General features: G+C 40.9%; 1 protein-coding gene across 1 annotated transcript in view; it reads left to right on the top strand.

Moving 5' to 3' along the window:
• The first annotated feature begins 6,501 nt into the window (after positions 1-6,501).
• The window catches only part of itga3b (integrin, alpha 3b), a 28,170-nt gene continuing 15,784 nt past the window's right edge, over positions 6,502-18,887 (top strand). The window contains exon 1 of the mRNA XM_051418031.1: positions 6,502-6,859. Within this exon, the coding sequence (XP_051273991.1) occupies positions 6,669-6,859 (191 nt within the window). The 5' untranslated portion in view covers positions 6,502-6,668. The remainder of the gene's footprint in view (positions 6,860-18,887) is intronic.

Here is an 18,887-nt window from a genome sequence, read left to right on the forward strand (position 1 = left end):
CACAGGTTTGGCTGTCGAAAACCAACACATATGTGTTCAATATAAACCCATCCTTTTATGTTCCAACATTCATTTGCAGGTCATGCAAGCCTAGTCATAAACAAAATGGCACCATGTGGTGACAGAGGATCCACCGCAAACAGCCGATCAAAAGAAGACAGGAAAAGAAATCTTCAGAGTGTTTATAGGAAGTCTAAGGGATGACCAGGGGAGTTTGCAGGGGTCGGGCAACCAGACGTCCTATATGCAGTGCAGACAGGAAGGAGGCTTATAAGGAGCACTGTAAATCAACTCACTTTACCACAGGAGGGAGGACAAGCGATGTGGGAGCAGGCTAGCGTTGTGTTTGCTGGTCAGATTTACTGCAGTTACCCTTCAGATTGTGTCATTATTCAATGGTCTGTCCACCAGATTACATTAGGCTCAGTCGCAGCACCATGCATCAGATTTACTGCCCTATATATTCACCTATTATCCAGGGTGAGGAATAGTGGGGCTCTTAATAATTGGATTAAGTGAATGGAGATAGGAATATGATTATCCAGTTTGTCAATGTGGCAATGTGACTTTCAGAGACAACTGTAAGCCAATATTCCCTATGCTTTCCTGATAGTTCATCTCCAGAGATAAGATTGTTGTGTTAACTAGAATAAAGTGTGGACACATATGCGTTTCCTATCTGCGCTTCTGAAAGAGGGGTCTGTTTAGGTCCTAGACAAAGATAATTGCTCCTTTGGTAAATATGTCAGACAAGTGGTGGCGTGAGCTTCACTAGGTTGTTAAGTATCAAGTTCTGAGTTAATGTGTCTTGACTAAGGTGACATGTGCTGCTGACCTTTTTGAGCACGTGCAACAGCCCATCCAATAACTAGTGTGGTCTGAGGAAAGACACACAGTGAGAGTCCTGTTATGATTGAGCTCCGGCTAAAGGTCAAGCTGGTGTCATTCCCCAGAGAGATAGCTCTTTCACCCGCCCACTCCCTTAGAACTCTGTACTTTTTAGCTGACTTATAGCTGCACTGGATGAATAATAAGTGTAGTTTTAGGTTATTGCAGCTTTATCTTTCAGACTAAGAGCTAATGCCCAATGTTATCAGTCATCTGGGCACAAAGCCAGATCATACCCAGCCTCCCCTCAAACATTTCTTTCTTTACCTATGACTCCTCTGCACAGAATTGTTCATTTTAAACAAAAGTATCTCCACAGGCAGAGAAAGGAATGCCGCATGGACTGACTCCCTTTTTAATGATTAAACATTACTGCGAGTTCACCGTTGTACAGCAAGAGTTTTAATTTCATTTTATCCCTTAGTAAATCATTTACTCTATCAGGAATTCCTATCACTGTTAATGCAACGTTTCCAGAAAGTGGCAGAAAGTTTAAAAAGTGCATTTGTTATTATTGTTTGTAAATTTCCTTTGCTTCCAGTGATTTGTCTTATTGGTTTAAAACTGGAAAGGGGCTGCAGGGTGAATGAACTACTCAGCTCTAAGTGCATTTTTAGCAAGTTATAAACTCCATTAAGAAATGCATCTCACCCCCCAAATGTTTTAAATGCTCTGATACCATGAGTTGTTGTTCATCACTTTCTGGCATGACACCAGTGGGTTCCAGTCAAACGGTTTCTTAATAGTTTGACATTTTGGGGCATACACTTATTTGGTTTCTTGCTGAGAGTTAGCCAGAAGATCGATAAGATCTATTGATCTTTCATATTTGCATCGTAATCTACAGCCAGCAGCCAGTTAGCCTAGCTTAGCAAAAAGTCTGGAAGAGATGGGAAACATTCTTGTTTGTTCTTCTAGAGTCTTGTTGCCACCGTTGCCAGAATGTAACTTCTGTAAGGCCAAGAAATAGTCTCCTTGTACCAATTATTTGTAATGTCACAAATGATCATTTTTATAGTTTTGCTGTGTATATACGGACTAGACAAACAAGATTTAACATGCTTGTAGGTGGATTTTATGACCTCACACACACACACACACACACACACACACACACACACACACACACACACACACACACACACAGGCCAGCCCCTGTTTCCAGTCTTTATGCTAAGCTAACCAGTAGTTTGTATCAATCTTCTCATCTAACTCTCAGCAAGAAAGCAAATAATCTTTTTTCCAAAATGTCAAACTATCCCCATCTCAGAAAAAGGACTGTGGTGAGTTCAGTGTTATGGTTGGAGTACTGTATTTACAACATGAGTTTGTGTAACAGCTGTTGTGTTTCCACAACACAGTGACTATGTCCCACTGTCTCCCATCGCTCCATCTGTCTGCCTGAAAGCTAAACTGAAAAACAGGTGCCACTGGACAGTGGGAGAGTGCTCGGAGCCACGCCTTCCTCCTCAGGCTATACATTCCTACACTAGAGACAAGCTAGAGACCTGAAGAACAGCGAGACCTTGTGTGGGTCCCAAACCCCTGCTGCATTTCCTTCCTGACACACGCACATACATCAAACACTCAAAGAACACGCACATGTGGATGCTGACATACAGCCCCCGCAATCAGATTAAGAAATGTGAGAATACACATGCAGATATTTCCATACAGACACACACACACACACACACACACACACACACACACACAAAGTATGTGGTTACTGTACACATACATGCAAACATACAGAACAGCCACACTGCTGCCCCATAAATGACAATTTAACAGAGAAACCGAAATGTCAAATGAGAAGTCATAAAACACAATGCAGACACAATGTATGGAGAAGTATCATATAACATAAGGCCAGCTGTTCCATATTAGATATATAGTATGAACATATGTGGTCTAATGGGGTTGTGATAATGGCAATTCCATCCTGTATGACATCAAGCTGAAGCCCAAGATTTGTTTAAAAAAATAAAAAAAACTGATACAAGAACTTGATACAAAGTGGTGTTTTAGAGGATGACTGGAATACCTTATTCATTTTTTATAGTCTATCATTCCTCCCTTCATTCCAAAACTGATTGGTAGATAAGCCAGGGTCAGTTGTTTCCCTGCAGTTGTGGACATTTGTTGGGAAAGATATGACAGTCCATCACTGTGGACTGTGACTGCGATCTCTTCCTGTGGATTATTCAGGCAAAAGCTTGATATACAAAACAATATGACATATTGTTCGTGTATTATTTATATTTTGTTCTAAAATTAGATTTCATTTGTGCCAGAGATTTAAGTTTCAGCAAGAAAATATGGAGTTCATTGTCTTTTGTCTCCTGGGGTGTGGAAAGTTCACTTGATATTCTGCTGTTTAGCCAAGTGCCAAGGAACAGCCAATGTATGAAAGCTGATGTGGGACAAAAGTGTGGTATTTTTTATAAAATTGCACATTATTTGTGTTACTGTGTGCATGTGTAGCATCAATTTGCATAAATGTGTGTATGTTTCTGTGATAAATTCCTGGTTTAGTGGACAGGGCAGAGAAGATCATGTTTTATTCCTGTTAAAGGTCATCTGAGCCCAGCAAGAGTCCTGGCTGGAGTTTAAACAGACCACACTGTCCTACTACCGCTCAGAACATACTGGCTTCATAGCAACTCCCAGCTCCATGGCAACGACCGGCTCTGTCGTCACCGTGCAGCGAGGACTCGGTGTGAGAGCGTGCTGTGTTTCATATTCAACCAATGTCCTGCTCTGTATGTTATGTTCACCAGTCTCGCTAATGTGGATTACTATTCATGGAAAATTCAACACGAGGCTGGCATCTAGTTACGTCGAGGCCACTGGCTTTTTGAAAAAAAAAATCTGGTTTATTTTTAATCTCACAAGGCTGTAGTGTGCAGTTCTCACTGCTTGAAGATTTTACACAAAGCCTATTGAACGAGTACAGTCACAAGTCAGGGAGATAAGTGTAATGGGACTATTACGGAGCATACTGATGCACTCAGTCTTTACATTTGCTCTGCTCTACAACAGCCAGTCCATTTCTATTATCTCACATTCACATCAGGAACTCCACATAGCATCCCACCCACCCAGCCCCATCAGGCCTCAGCACTGTTTCAAAGGATGCCTGGAGAGGACTCTGTGGAGCCATTCGTTATATATGATAAACCACAAACCAGCAGGAAAGTTGAGCGGGAAGATGTTTTAAGTATGTAGGCTTAACCTTCCCAATTAAATGGATATTACGAGGCAGAAAGAAAAAACACAGTAATAATGAGAAGAGGAGGAAGGGGGGAATCTTGGTGATGGAGGAGGAGGGTGGTGGGTTTGGTGGTGGGGGGGAACAGGAAACTGCAAGATAAATTGCAAATTACATTCCATGTGTGTTGTGTGGGTTAAGACTGGAGGGTTCTAGAGCAGAGGACTATGGGGGCAGCAGCAACTGCATTCAGGTCTTTGTCCCCATGGTTCACAGAGACTGGTGTTGGCTTACAGTTGGGTCTGGGGAATACACATTTAAAGACCGGAACTCTCCCCTCTACTGTACTACTGGGCAGGGACTGAAAGTGCACTCAAAGCTCTTGTGAGATCCAGTTTTTTATAGTATGTAGACAGCTATAACAGTGATTAACAGTGGGCTGTCAGTGCAATTACACACCCTGTACAAGAGGATATCTTGCCAGTAAAGAAGAACACAGTTTATCAGTATCAGCTGTCACTTTCCCAGAGCGACACTTTTCAGATGTCAGATGCCAGAGGGGTTAAGGATCAGGTACTCTCCAGAACCTTTCGCAAAAAGCATGAGAATCAATCACATAGAGAAAAATAAAGGGAGGGGCCAGATTGCTCATCTATTGTGGTTTGGTTTGGCTTTAAACTCCTCTCTGCTGATGTCTCTCTTCGGACGTTTGTCTTGTGTCGAGTCAGGGCGGTCAAGCTGGGTCTTTATTTGCATGATCGTGTGGATCTGTTCAACATCAGTGCTGCACCAGAGGCACGTCTTGATAAGGCAACAACAGGATGTTGACACTGTATACACTGGCATGTTGTGCACTCACCTTTGAGTTGAAAAGCATTCACTTGCTTGATGACATGAAAATGCACAAACACAAAGGTTAAGCCGGGATTAACTCTGGAAACATTATTAGATTCCAAAAAATTTTTTTGGTCCACCTTTATGGCAGAGATGACCTCCAACAAAGATTATGAGGCAGATTCATACTGCATTACAGTCTGTGGAATGCACCTTAACCTGCTGATTGTAGTGTGTTTCCTCTGTTCTGTTTCATACATTTGTTTCCTGAAATCAAAGAAGAAGTTACATATGGTTTAGTGACATTATGGTTTCAATATGCAGATTATACAATGGTAAAGAGCATCAACACCTCTAAATACAGGCAGTGTTTCCTGAAGCACACACAAACCTTTTCGCTGTCGGCCTGTGGAATGTGCACGGTGAACTACATTCCCCATGGGGCATTATTTCACTGGGGATGGGGAAGAGATTACCTCTGGGTGAGAGAAACTCCTGGAGTGTGAGTAGATGCAGAGTGGGAGCTCAGCTCATCAATTAGACGAGGTCAGTGATGCCAGATTTTAGGCAGGAGTCGGCCAATAAAGCAGACATGATGAAAGATCGCACATTGCTGCAGAGATACAAGCAAACAGGGAGGACATGGAGCTGCAGTCTCTCCGCACGGGAAAAAGGTTGAGAGTGGGCTGAGGGGGTATTCATGGAAAGGAAAGGATACTTTAAAAAACTCTGGCCTGTTCCATGAACTCTCTGAGGGGATTAAGGGTTTAATGAACTGCCTGTTGGATGCCAGACGTTTGAGCGATAGGCAGTGGAGCAAAGCAGAGAGTGGCTGTCACAAGAGTGCTCATGTGAGGGCGGGCCGTAGGTCTATTAGCTGGCTTGAAGGAGTTTTGACAGGAGGCCTGATTCAGAAAATATCTGCGCTGAACTAACACAGTTACATAGAATACCATGTACAAATTTAACCAGCTGAGACAGTCCAAAAAACTTGAATACCATGGCACTATGCAGCTCTGCCTTAATGTATGTTGAGAGGGCACTTCCACACAAATTACATGTAACACCTCATATGTTTTTGGAACTATCGGCTGTCTATTATGATTTTTTTTATGCTTCTAAAAGGAAAATACTGAGGAATTAACTAGTAACCTCATTTAATTGTTGACTGAGGGATTTCTAAAACTGAACTTTGTTGATATCAAAGTATGTTTTCATTGATATATCACTGAAAACATACTGTATCACTGTATGAGGATTTTATGTATTTATTTATTTATTTCAACTTTTATTTAGACAGGTAATCTCACAGTCTCATACTCAAGAGAGACCTGGCCCTGGTTTTACAGAGGCATTACTGAAAATCCAAGTCACATGTATATCAGCCTACATGAAGAGCCACAGCATTATGATGTTATTTTCAATATGCTTGTGAGAGAAACAGAACTAACCCCACTGCAGTGTCTGTGTGAATGCACTTGTTTCAAATGAAAATGGGTGTGGACGCAGGGGTTAGAGAGGGAGGAAGAGAGAGCAGGGGAGGGCAGCAGAGAGAGAGAGAGAGAGGCAAACACCGACACCTAGTCAGTAACACGGAGTGCGAGGGGGGAAACAGGCGGCTCTCAATGGGGAGGTCTCTGTGAAGCGCAGCCTACCTGTTGGAGCTCATCGCGGGAGAGAGACCCACGCTGATCGTGGATCTGAGGGAAGCCCAGCTGCACTTGCAAAAGGGATGAACAGCCCCAACATGTCTCCAAAACTATTGCTCTGCGCCGTTTTGGCTGTGTACCACGGGACGCAAACTTGCAGTGGATTTAATGTAGATGCACGGTTTCCTGTGATCAAAGAGGGGAAAACCAAAGGAAGCTTCTTTGGATTCTCAGTTGCGCTGCATCAACAGACGGAGGGCTCCAGCAAGTACCTGTAAGTTGTCGTGCTGTGAAAAAAAAAATGCATTTAGAGGTTAAACTAATGACCGCATTCAAACAGGCTACGCACCTGCTTTAGACCAGGAGGCGGAACGAGAAACAACCATTTTATCCACCTCAGAGAAGCTTACTGAGCCTGGTAAACTGCGCAAAACCCCCCGCAATGAAGCGTTGGCGTCTACAGTTTTTTTATTGCGTGCAACACCTGCGTCCGTTTACAAACTGCGCTTACTTGTTAAAAACCTTCAGTGGTTTTGCTTAGCATCACACACTTCCCCTTTTCTGCACGTAAAGTAGTTCCTCTGAAGGCAACCACCTGTTAAAAGACACCTCTACAGATTTATTCAGTCCTCCCTTTGTATATATATAAAAAAAATGTCCTGATCAGGTGTTCTGTTTCCTACCATGTTTGTGCCTCTGTCATAAATAAAGCAGTCACATCCAACAGGAATTTGAGCTATTAAACCGGCTGTATTTCATATGCACAAATCCTCATTTCAATTTTTTGCTTTTTCGGGAGTCTAAAACCTGCAACAGTCAATTTATTGCTGGTGCCACTGTAGCCTTGACTATCTCATTTTACCTCAATCCTACGGTTGAAAGTCATAATTGTCTAAGAAAAGAAATGCCATAACTTCTGTTACAGGCAACTTTAAGAAGAATCTGTAGCTGCAGGGTGAAACAGCTGGGCCAGGTGAACACTGGGGGTTGTCTATGCTGCTGAATTCAATACACAAGCAAAAGTCTTATAAGGTTATCACAGCATATGGAAAATAAGTATTAGTCGTAATTTCTATCAGTTTATTGGTTCCTGTGTTTGTCACTTTGTTGTATTCTTGACTTCACATTATGGAGAGCTGTGATTCAACCTGCTCTACTTTCTTTCTACCTATCCCGGGGATATTACATTCAGCTAAGACACAATTGGGTTTGTGTTTCCCAATAAAGGTGTTCATTGGCCTGTAACACTTGTAGGGTTGTTATTACCAAGACACAAATGCTCATGTGTAGTAAAACAGTGTTAGAGATGATTTAGATAAAAGTAAATGTTTATTTTTTTTTTGCTTCAGGAATAGTTGATGAAGGGGAAGAATGCATGTGTGTGACACGTCTTCCTACAGTAGCTTCTTTAATGAAAGATCCTCAAACCGTATCATTGTTTAGTGTAGGATTTCCCTCGGACAATTACAGTGGTCCCTCATCCTTCCGCATCCATGATCACACAGCTTGTTCATAACTCGCTGTTATCTGTGTCCTCGTTCTGCTTTGAAGGCTAATGCAGGAAGAACATTTGTAAACCAGGGCCCACTTCCTCCGGGTTGGCACCAGCGAAGTAACTCTGAATGTAACGTTTATCAGCCTAATCTACATGCCAAGTGGTGGATACAGACATTTCCCCCAGTTTATTGAATGGATAGCGCTGTTCATCTGACACTTGATCAGTGGTTTGGTGGAAGTGGATGTTCAAGCCAGGGCACGCTCTTTCTCCTTTTACATACATTTTGGGAAATACGCTAATCCTCTTTCTGGCCAAGGAAGTGAGTAAGTGTATTTCCTAAAATGTTCAAATATTCCTGCAAATTTGAGGAAGTATTAAAGACTCAAGGCTCATTTTCATTTGTCTGATATTTTGCCTTTGTTCCAGTGTTGTGTCGCCTTGTCCACTCTGCTAGCTTCACATCAGCCAAGCATCTGAGGCAAAAAAATGATGCCACTGATGTCAGCAATGAAATACATAGCTAGCAGCGGTGCGTTCTGTTGCCTTATGTAAATTTTGGCTATTTCTGACTTTGAAGAAGTGAGAGTCTGTGACATTTTCACCCTGACTGTGACTGTAACCTGTTATTCAAAAGGTGCTAACCTACATACCTGCCAGCAAAAACTCACTTTCACCCTGAAAGAATAGTAACCTGTACTTGTTATCAGATCATGTGTTTCGCAAAGCGTAGTATGTTAATATCACCTGTTTCAATGGTGTCCTCTCTAATCTGTGCAGCCATCAAAGTAAAGACAGTCCACCAGTACTCAGAAGTTGTTGTGTACATACTCTGTGATTCTGTAAAGACACAATGTGCTGATGGTGTGTCCCATGTTTGGCTAGGGCTGGTTTTACAGTCTTGTCTGTTTCCTCTGTGTTGTCTGGCTTCTTTTGTGGCCCCAGATCTGTCTCACCGCACCACAGAGCTGTTTGTTACATGTTCCCTCATTATTGGAGCGAGCTAGAGTTTGAATATTTGAAAAATGCAAGAACAAGGCATATAAACTGGTTGTGACATGTACAGTGTTTAAAGTGGCTGCTCTGTGCGCATGTACAAGTCAAACAAAGTCCAGGATAAAAGTCAAGACAAAGGGTTTATACTCCCACTTCTACAATAAAGTGAGTGCAATAAAGTTTTATCTTAACCCAATAGGATACAGGCTGTTATCTAATTAGCCTGAATCGTGCTGTGTCTTGGTCTAGGCCCTAGCTTAAGCAATTTAAAAAATACATTTTGAATTGAGGGGAATACATGACCAATTAGTAGACCAACATTTCTTCTTGGGGAACAGCTGCACCTGAATAATCTTAAAGCTACCTGAGGCCAATTTGTACGGGGTATTCACCTCTCTGCTCCCCCCTTCTCTTTGAATCACCCATTTAGAGATTTTTTCCTGAGAGGGCTTTTTTTGTTCTCTGTTGTAGCAGGGTGGAGGGACTGGGCAGTCAGCTGGCCACCTATTGGCTCTTCCAGTCCCCTGACCCTGTGGTATGCTTGGAATGTATTACCCTTCTCTGCATAGTCACAACCTGCCAGGTTTCAGGTTGAGACAAGACAGGAGTGAGGTCTATTGAGGACCCTCCAGTATTTAAAATCATTCTGTTCATCCTTCAGCAGATGAAGCTTCCTCAATTTTATAACTGGGGAACCTCTCTGACTTGAAGAGAAGAATTTGATTTCTCTGACTGATGAAAATTTAATCAGAGTAGATGTGCATTTTCCAGCTCATCTCTGTCTGACAGCAGTCGCCCGAGGCCATGAAAGTCAGCCATTTAATTTGATGGGGCCTCCCCCTTTTTGCTGTTAGGTAGAGATTAAATGGGTCGACCTGTTGTAAGGTTTACAGAGACAAGCAGTCTCATGTTCAGTTTGAACATGCACAGGATCATGCGCTGCTTTTATTCACACCTCCTAGAGTCTGATGGAATTAAACATCAGCAAATCAACACAGCAGATGAGGATGGTGTGTGGATTTGAATACTCTTCTTATATTTAAATTCAATTTAGTATTAGTAATAGTGCATCGGAAACATTAATATAGCAGCAAACAACTATTTGCTATGTGGAGTCATGGTGTCCTGTCACACTCCCTTTGCCTGTGTTGCTACTGCAACCTCTCGGTGGTTTGTATACATAGCCAGCTTTCTCCCTGTGCAGCTGAGTAGAGTGACGGAAAGCAACTGTTTTTCTCATCTACCTCTGTAAATAAATTAAAAATAATGACATAATGCAATATAAAAAAGATATATTTATTTCAGTCAAAGCGGATTGGTGATTGTTGGAACAGTGAAAACAGAGATTTTTGTAGAGAGTTTCAGGTCCACTTTGAATGAAGTTACACTGATATGTGAGGTAAAATTATTACTTTTGTCTATGGAGTATGGCAAGCAATAAAGATATTATGGCTGTTTCTGGTTAAATGAAAGGTCTGTCTCTGTAGGCATCCTTTCCATAATGTTTTTAAACAATCTGAGCCTGTCAGTGGCAAAAACAAGCTCTTTTAGTGGACGTACTTTGTTCCCAAGGATTAACATTTGCTTATGTTGCCGTTTTTAACAGTGTTTTCACATGTAATTCCTGAGTTAAGGGTTTATTACCACCAAACCAGCGTTGGTGATTATTTGAAAGACTTAAAAGAGATGGTTTTACTTTATTTCAGTATCATTGTTATGGTCTGAGATGCTGGCACTCTAGTAGTACATTTTGTATAAACCTTAAATATTGAATACTCTAAAAACAATGCTCATTTTGGGAATAACTGTGACGGTAATCAGTGGTTTTCACAGCAGAAAAAACTTGCAATCTCTATCCATAGAATGGTCTTTTTATACTTTACCTCCCCTTTTCTGCAATTTTCATGCGCAGTACAGTATTATGTGTTGGGCTGTAAGCTGTAAGTGTAAAGAAGTATGTTGAGTGGTTTCAGTGAAGATAATAAAAGTGTAACACACAATGAGATGCACCTTATCATATAACTAGCCAAATGATCTAATGTGTTATAAGCTGTGCTGTAATGTAAATGATGCAGGTGGGTGTGATCAATCTTCCCCCTCGTAGAAATGCTAGTGGCCTTTGTCTCTAAGGTTGACCTATCAGAGCACTAGTGTCATGCCACACTGAAACACTTTCAGATGACAATTCTCTGTACTTCATACATGTATTACATGAGATCCAGCTGTGATTTACTGATGTGTGCCTGTGAAGTGGAAGCTTTGCAAATTTTTTTTAATTTTGACATTTTACCTACATATTTGCCATCGTAGGATCTAAAAGAATTGTCTTAATATGCTACTGTATACAGATGCACAGAATCTTATTTTATATCTTTTAAAGATTGTAGCCAACAAGAGTTTATTAAAAACATAATACTGTTTTCACTATGTTAGTGCACAGTGGGCTACATAAAATGCTGAATATGTAATACTTATAGCTGAACTGAACAGTCAAAATAATGATGATGGTAATACATTTTATTTTTATAGCATTTTATGACAGATATTGATAGTTACCTTCAGGGCTGCATGATATGGTAAAAAAAATCATATTGTGATTATTTAGACAAATACTGCGAGTGCAATACGATTCACGATTAGTGGGTTAGGGTTGCAATTTTAGGTTTCACCAAAAAAAAACGTATGATGATGTGACATTTGTTGGAGTCTATAAACAAACAAACCAAAACATCCTTCCTGCAGATGTCCAGCACTACAGTACTTCATTATAATGCTGTTTTGACACAAATTTTATTCTTATCAAAAAATTGCAGCTCCTTGCAATTTGGCCACATTGTGATACCACTTTCTGATAAGACAGTTGTGGTTTCTGATTTTTTTTTGTTGGCTACCTTTTTCTAAAAAGTGTCCTTTACAAAGTGTTTTATATGTTTTAAGTAATGGCTTAATTGATGGTTAATAAGTCATTTACATACACTTTATATGTCAGTTATAAGCAGTGTTGGGTCATTATTACTCATTACTGCATTATTCCCTGTAGTTACTTCTGTGTTACTCCACAAAATCACCTGAGATCACAGTAGTTAGAACATTTGACTACTTATTTCCAAAATAAAAAAAAGCTGAGGACAATCTGAATAAAGAATTATTAAAAATGTGTATTAAGAATAAACCAAACCAAAACAAGGTGTGCATACACACCTGCCAATTGGACATTTTACAACTTGGCTACCCAACATTTTTCTAATGGCTTATAATGGATGTGTTCAGCTTTAGTAAATTATTTATTAATATTAATAAATCCATAAGTTACAGCTTTTAACCCCGTTATAAAGGGTTATTTAAAATAGGTACCAAACATTAAAAACCATGAAATAAAAACCAAACTGAAACAGAGAAAACAGACACAGGTTGGAGGTTATACAAAGTCCTTTCTAATTTAATGGAGTCTAAGCCAAGCCACTGCAACTGTACAAGACCTCACTAAAGTGAAGTGCAAGTTTGTCCATAGTGACTGGCCCTAATCTTTATGGTATTTATTGCCTGTATCCAATCAGTTGGTAATGGCATGAGTTTGGTTTTGTGTAGCAGCAGAATGAATGACGGCTTCTAATAACACGTTGAAATGGATCCCAGCGGGACCTCGTGCCTCCTGCTAATCTCCACAGACGACATTCTCTATGGTGGGGCTTTCATTGGAAATACCTGCAGTGAGGACTGTTTCTATCTTAACAAAAGTGTAAAGAGATCCCCCTTTTCTCCCCTGGCTGTACAAATGCCCTCAAATAGCTTGGAAAAGAAGCTGGTGTAACTGGCCTCCGGGCTAATGAGGGCTACCTGGAGCTAGAAAAACTATATGCTTCAGTACCTTTGCATCTACATTTTTCATCTTTGAAGGGCAAATGATCCTGAAGTATTAGTTTACACTTGGTATGTGGAGGTCAGTGAATGTGGTAACTTTTTGTTTGTCCTTAAGAATACAAAATGTGATAAAAAATATGTTATAAAATGCCTCCTGTGATTTTGTAGTTTGCTGATGATGAAAATCACACATATGATAGGTAAAAATAAATATCTGCTCCAGTGGTATTCATTGGAAGTTTTCTAAGCCTCGACAGGTAACAGATGTTTCATGCGCACACCTGCACTGCTTTTATATAAGATGAGTAATATGTAAGTGAAAACCTGGCACTGCGCAGGCACGCTAGCAGTGTAGCTGTCTTCTCCCTAATAGTTGTGAGACAGTCCACCTGTAATCCCCCCAACCCCCCTCTCCCTCCTTTACCTACAGCTGGGGTCAAAATGTTAATGGAAATGCTGTTACTGATACTGCAAGTCTCTTGTGAATGGCTGCATGATGTGAGTTTGCAGGATATATGTGTCTGTGTGATGTGGGGTCACTGAGAAACATGTGTCTGGGCTCAGTCCAGCTGTGTGTGTCTGTATGTCTGTTTGTATACATGCATTTGTGTCTATTTCTCCCTGCCAGCTAGAATGTGTTGTGTGTGTGTGTGTGTGTGTGTGTGTGTGTGTGTGTGTGTGTGTGTGTGTGTGTGTGCGCGTGTTAATCATGTATAGCAGTGCTATGCTGCAGCAGTGGAGGAGCCAGTCTGACATCATCCATGTAGCGACACCAGTCTAACTGGGTGGGCATAGTTAGCAGAGCAACCTACAGACTTAAACCAAAATAACATTGTTCTTGTCAGACAAGGTTTTACTCGTTTCTAATGAAAAGTGAGTTAGTTTATTATCAAAGGGATTCTCGCCATGTTTAATTTATCACACTGGGTCCAAATGAGCTTGCTCCCTGGTTACTGTTTTACCAATGGCAGATGGTGGTCTTCAAACAGGATGTTTGTCCAGCTGAGATAACCAGTTAGACTGGTGGTGTGTGTGTGTGTGTGTGTGTGTGTGTGTGTGTGTGTGTGTACGCAGGTGCAGACTGAGATTTTATTTAACTATATTCAATTATTCCATCTTTTGATCCACACTAATGTATGCATTGTATTTGATTTAATTAATCAAATGTGTTTGTGCTTAAATTACCATTTATTACAATAATTTAGCCTCTATTACCCATTCTTATACATACTCATTCTGCTTCTTTGTTTAAAATCTCTGCCACAAGTAGGATGTAGCCTTTTCTCTTACTGTCTTTCTGTTTTTTGCTTTGTTGAGCAGTGCAAACTGTTGTAGGTGCAGGTGGAACTGTACATTTTGGCTGCTGTTTCTCTGCCATTTGTGTTTGATTAGCTAAGTAGCTTTAGCATTATCTGCCTGGCCGGCTTATGGTAGACTTCTGTTATGTGCAATGGGCAGAGGGAATCAGCAAGTAGACCACCCAGCCATTTGTGGGCTACCAATCAGTTGGTTTAACCGTTTTCTTTCATGTTTTACACATTTGCAGTGTGGTATCATATAATGTATTTTTCACACACATATGCCATGTTGTGATATTTATCAATATTGAATAATCCTTATCCTTAATAATAATATCCTTATTAATATCCCAATAATTTGATTATTTTCTCTATGTGATACGTGTCCTGAGATAACTTAGATAACATTTAACTGGAAAAATTTAAATTGAATATATATTATATTTTTCAGCCCTTAGAATTAAAGTCCTGAGACACACAGGTGCTGCTAGGGCTGTGTGACCAACACTTTTCTACTTGCAGCAGGTTGATGTATCACTGTTTGTCCAACGAGGACTCATCTGTTAGCCATGTTCTGTACATGCAGGCAGTAAGTCAGTGTGTTAACAACTATGTGTGCTTATGGTGAGTAGTCTGACCCCCCCCCCACACACACACACACACACACACCCCCACCTACTGCTTTGTGAGAGAGTTTCCTGAAACAACAAATAACCTATTTAGTGCTGTTGTAATACAAACAGTGGGTACAGAGCATTTATGGAAAGAAAAAGAAACACACACGCACATACACACATACACACTCATCACGTGACTTCTTGTTCCCTTATCGTCAGCAGACCACTCTGTAACACACCATGTCAACCATCCTCTCGTCTTTCGGTGAAATCATTACATCGTTACAAGGGCATAAAAAGATCTCAGCCCTGCTTCTCCTCTTGTCCTCATGCTTAATTCAATCTGCAAATTGAGTCGCTCCATTCAATATTATCTCCATTTATTTGCTTAGTGGCTCTAAGTGGTAATGTTTCCCTGGAATCAATAAAAGTTGCCCGTAGTGCAAAATGAAAAATACTGAGGATGCAGTAATAGGTGAGTGTGTTAGTGTATCTGTTAAATGGATTTAGGATTATGGACGAGGATTAATACCAGTTTGTGTGCCTGTTCCTTGCCGGTACTTGTTGGTGACCTGCTTTTAGAACAAGGAGTGTCAATGCAATTCACTGGTGCTCTGCCATTGCATTGGTTGCGATTGTCTCGGTCGATCTTACCGTCACTTATTCACCTATATAAACCAAAACCACACAGACCTACTTGTTTGTTTCACTCTTATCACATATCGAATTACACATATCTAATGTTGTCCTAAGCTAATATCTGTTTCTCACCAATATTCATTGCATGCGGCACATATGACAGTCTTTCCTTTCAGCTGATTATCTCTCTGTGCAGTCATTTGAAAGGAGCAGACTTTAGTTGGTCTTTAGTTTGAGCATTGCATGGTCACAGTGTGAACCTGAACTCCATTTCAACAGGTTACCCAAACTAAAGCCACACCAGCTGGTTGCAAAACAACCAACCAGTGTTTGAGACTCACAGTTCAACCTCAACTTCTCTCTCCTCCTCACATCACTGAACCTCCACAGCACTGTTAATTTCCACAGATGCTACCCTCTGTATCCTCATCCAAACAACACCTCGTTACCAGGGGCAACGTCTGCGTGTGTCTGCTTGTTTACAGTGGTTCTGACAACACTAGCCTGACACATCACTTAAGAGGAATAGACTACAGAATCATGACTGGTTCATGTTGGATGCTTTTATAAGAATCCATACCCTGTGCCTCGTGCCTCATCCATAGAATGTGTAAACTGTGCCGTAATAGTGTAGAAGGAGTGAAACTGATAGGAAGATGACACAAATAATGACTTCTTGTGTTGTGTATATATTGTATATCTTTAACAGTCGTTCTTGAAAGAGTTGCATGCCTGATGAAAAACAGGCCCTGAGGTTGTCTAGAATGAAGCCGAAGGTTTTTTTCTTTTTCTTTGCCCTGACTACCACACCCTGTGACAAACAGGTCACCTCAAGCCTTATCTGGAGAGATCATCTATCACTTCTGTGAGGGCTACATACTCAAACACACTGGCAGCCAATATATATGCTACTTGAGTGTGCCCAAAGAGCATAAATGAAATAATACACATTGTCCACAGTGAGCTAGTGAAAGTTCCCTCTTGGTCTCTCTTTTTCACCCACTTTCTCACACTTACCCATTTTTAAATATTTATACTTCTTGACATTAAAGGCAAGAGCCAGCAGGGTGAAGAGGTGTGTGCCAGTTATAGACATATATCATGTGTCTCATAACAATCCTGTTCAGACTGGACCCAGATGAAGATGAATGTACTGTAAATGATCACATTTTGCTCTGAGTGGGCCTGCACATTGTCTCTTCTTGTTAGTCTTGCAAAAGGCTATGAAGTGGAGAGAAAATGTCATCCAGGAGGGTTTAGTCATGTTTAATTTAGTTGGAGTTCCCGGTTTCAGTGCTGTTGATGTTGAGTCAGGAGCAGCCAGGTAGGGGGTGAGAGCCTGAGAGATTACGGCTTCATTTTAATTAACTACCAGACAACTACATGTGTTGTTTTGAGTGTCTTATAGACAGATCTCTGTTTACCAAACTGACAAGACCTTGTAGTGTTCCTCTCCTGCATGTGAGACAAGGAGCGATCACCTTTTTTTCCCCTTTCTCTTCCTTTCCATTACTCCCCCGCTTTCTCAACACTTCCTCCCCCTCCTCTGTTTTTTGGTGCTGTCAGGTGCTTTGGTGGGCAGTGGTGATTAAGGTGACTGGATAAGTTGACCCCTGTTTGTTTAACTAAACACCACTGATATGAATATACAGTAGTTCATCCAACTCCCTTCTTCCCCCTCTAAGAGTTTTTCACTCCTAGATGGCAAGAATGCAACCATGCTTACCTTGGCTGGGCGTGTTTGCCGCAGTAAATGTTTGGTTTAGCCAGCCGTTCGGATCACTTGTTAAGCAGAAAGGGGCGAATTTCAACATGTCCTCAGAATAGGAATGCAGCTGCTCCTCTTACCTTTCCTGGGCCTTTGACAGCCTGTTTATGAGGAGGTGATGAGCATGGAGGGAGACAGGACGAGAGCATACATTGTTGCAGTTGGAGCAGGATATGAAGTCTGCTGTCATGGCTGAGTCAATGCTTTGTAACTCAAGTTTTGGTGATTTTTATGTATGAGTGGAAGAGACTGATGAAATCCTCTTAAATCTCCTCACATAAAGTGACAAACTTGAGGTCATCAATTTGAAAAACAGCCTTTTGTTGACATTTGGAGAGAGGTTTTTACCTGATAACTACGATATGAAGGACAGGCTTGTAATAATGTTTGGTCTAGCTGACATGCTATTGCATATTTGAAGAGCATAATCTTTAAGTCATTATTATAGCAAGAAGAGTTTAGTCTATGTCAGGGGTCCTTTTTAAAGTAATAGTTAATTTTGGGAAATACACTTAATATTTGCTTTCTTCCAGAGAGTCAGATGAGATACCACTTTCATGTCCGTACACTAGATAAAAAGCTATAGCCAATAGCACAAAGACTAGAAAAAGGAGGGAATAGCTTGATAAGGATAAGGTGCCAGTTTTGGTCAGGCCCAGTAGCTTCTTGTAATCACTGTGAGCTTTTCAGGCAACCAAAAGAGACAACATCTTGTACTAACACTCAGGGTTTTGTGCTGATTAAACAAGCAATATCTAACATATTAATTAGTGAGCTTTAGAGGTGATGGCAGGTGGATTTTTGTTACCTTTGAACAAACCCAAGCTACTGTTTCCCCCTAATCCCAGTCTTTATGCTAAGTTAAGATAACTGGCAGTTGACTGTAGCTTCATATTACTGTACAGACATGCAAATGGTAACAATCGTCAATCTCTTAGCAAGAAAGCGAATAAGTGCATTTCCCAAAATGTCAAATGATTTCTTTAATTAAAGTGTTCAACACCTGCTTTAATCTGGTTGAAAACACCACTGTCCAGTTTTAAAGTTGTGTCTTCACTGTATGTCAAATCTGATTGCATCAATCAGCAGTGTTGAATTTCCACAACAAACACAGGTGACCCACGTGGCTCTGATGAGACAGTGAGACGACAGTGAGTATGTTTATGAGGTCGGGTTGGACTAGGTCTTTTTTTCCAGTTTGCTGCAACAAGCACTCTGCTAGCCAAGGTTAGCCAAGCCCCCCTTAAGCATGTGTGATTAGCACTGGACTTTTTCTTCAGTGTGAGCAAAGTTCACACTTACTGGCCTCTAAGTGTTTTATAACAGTCTTGCTTATTCTCTGGAGTGGCCTCGTTCTGTCTTGCTAAATGCTTTGGGTATGTGGCTTGGTTTTCCCACAAGAAAGGCTAACCTTGTGTTTTGAGAAACTCTGTGCCGTTTACAGCTGAATCACATTTGGGTGTCCCTGACTTCTGATTTAATGGCTATGGAAGCAGAAAGGTGTGTCATGTATGCAGAAACATACATTGTCTGTAATGTGGAAGCACTAACACACATGCACTCAGACTGTAGATTACAGAATGAGCCTCCACACTCACAGTGGGACTCTCTGGCCCTGATTCTCCACA

This window comes from Dicentrarchus labrax, unplaced genomic scaffold (assembly GCF_905237075.1).
Source record: "Dicentrarchus labrax unplaced genomic scaffold, dlabrax2021, whole genome shotgun sequence".
Classification (NCBI taxonomy): domain Eukaryota; kingdom Metazoa; phylum Chordata; class Actinopteri; family Moronidae; genus Dicentrarchus; species Dicentrarchus labrax.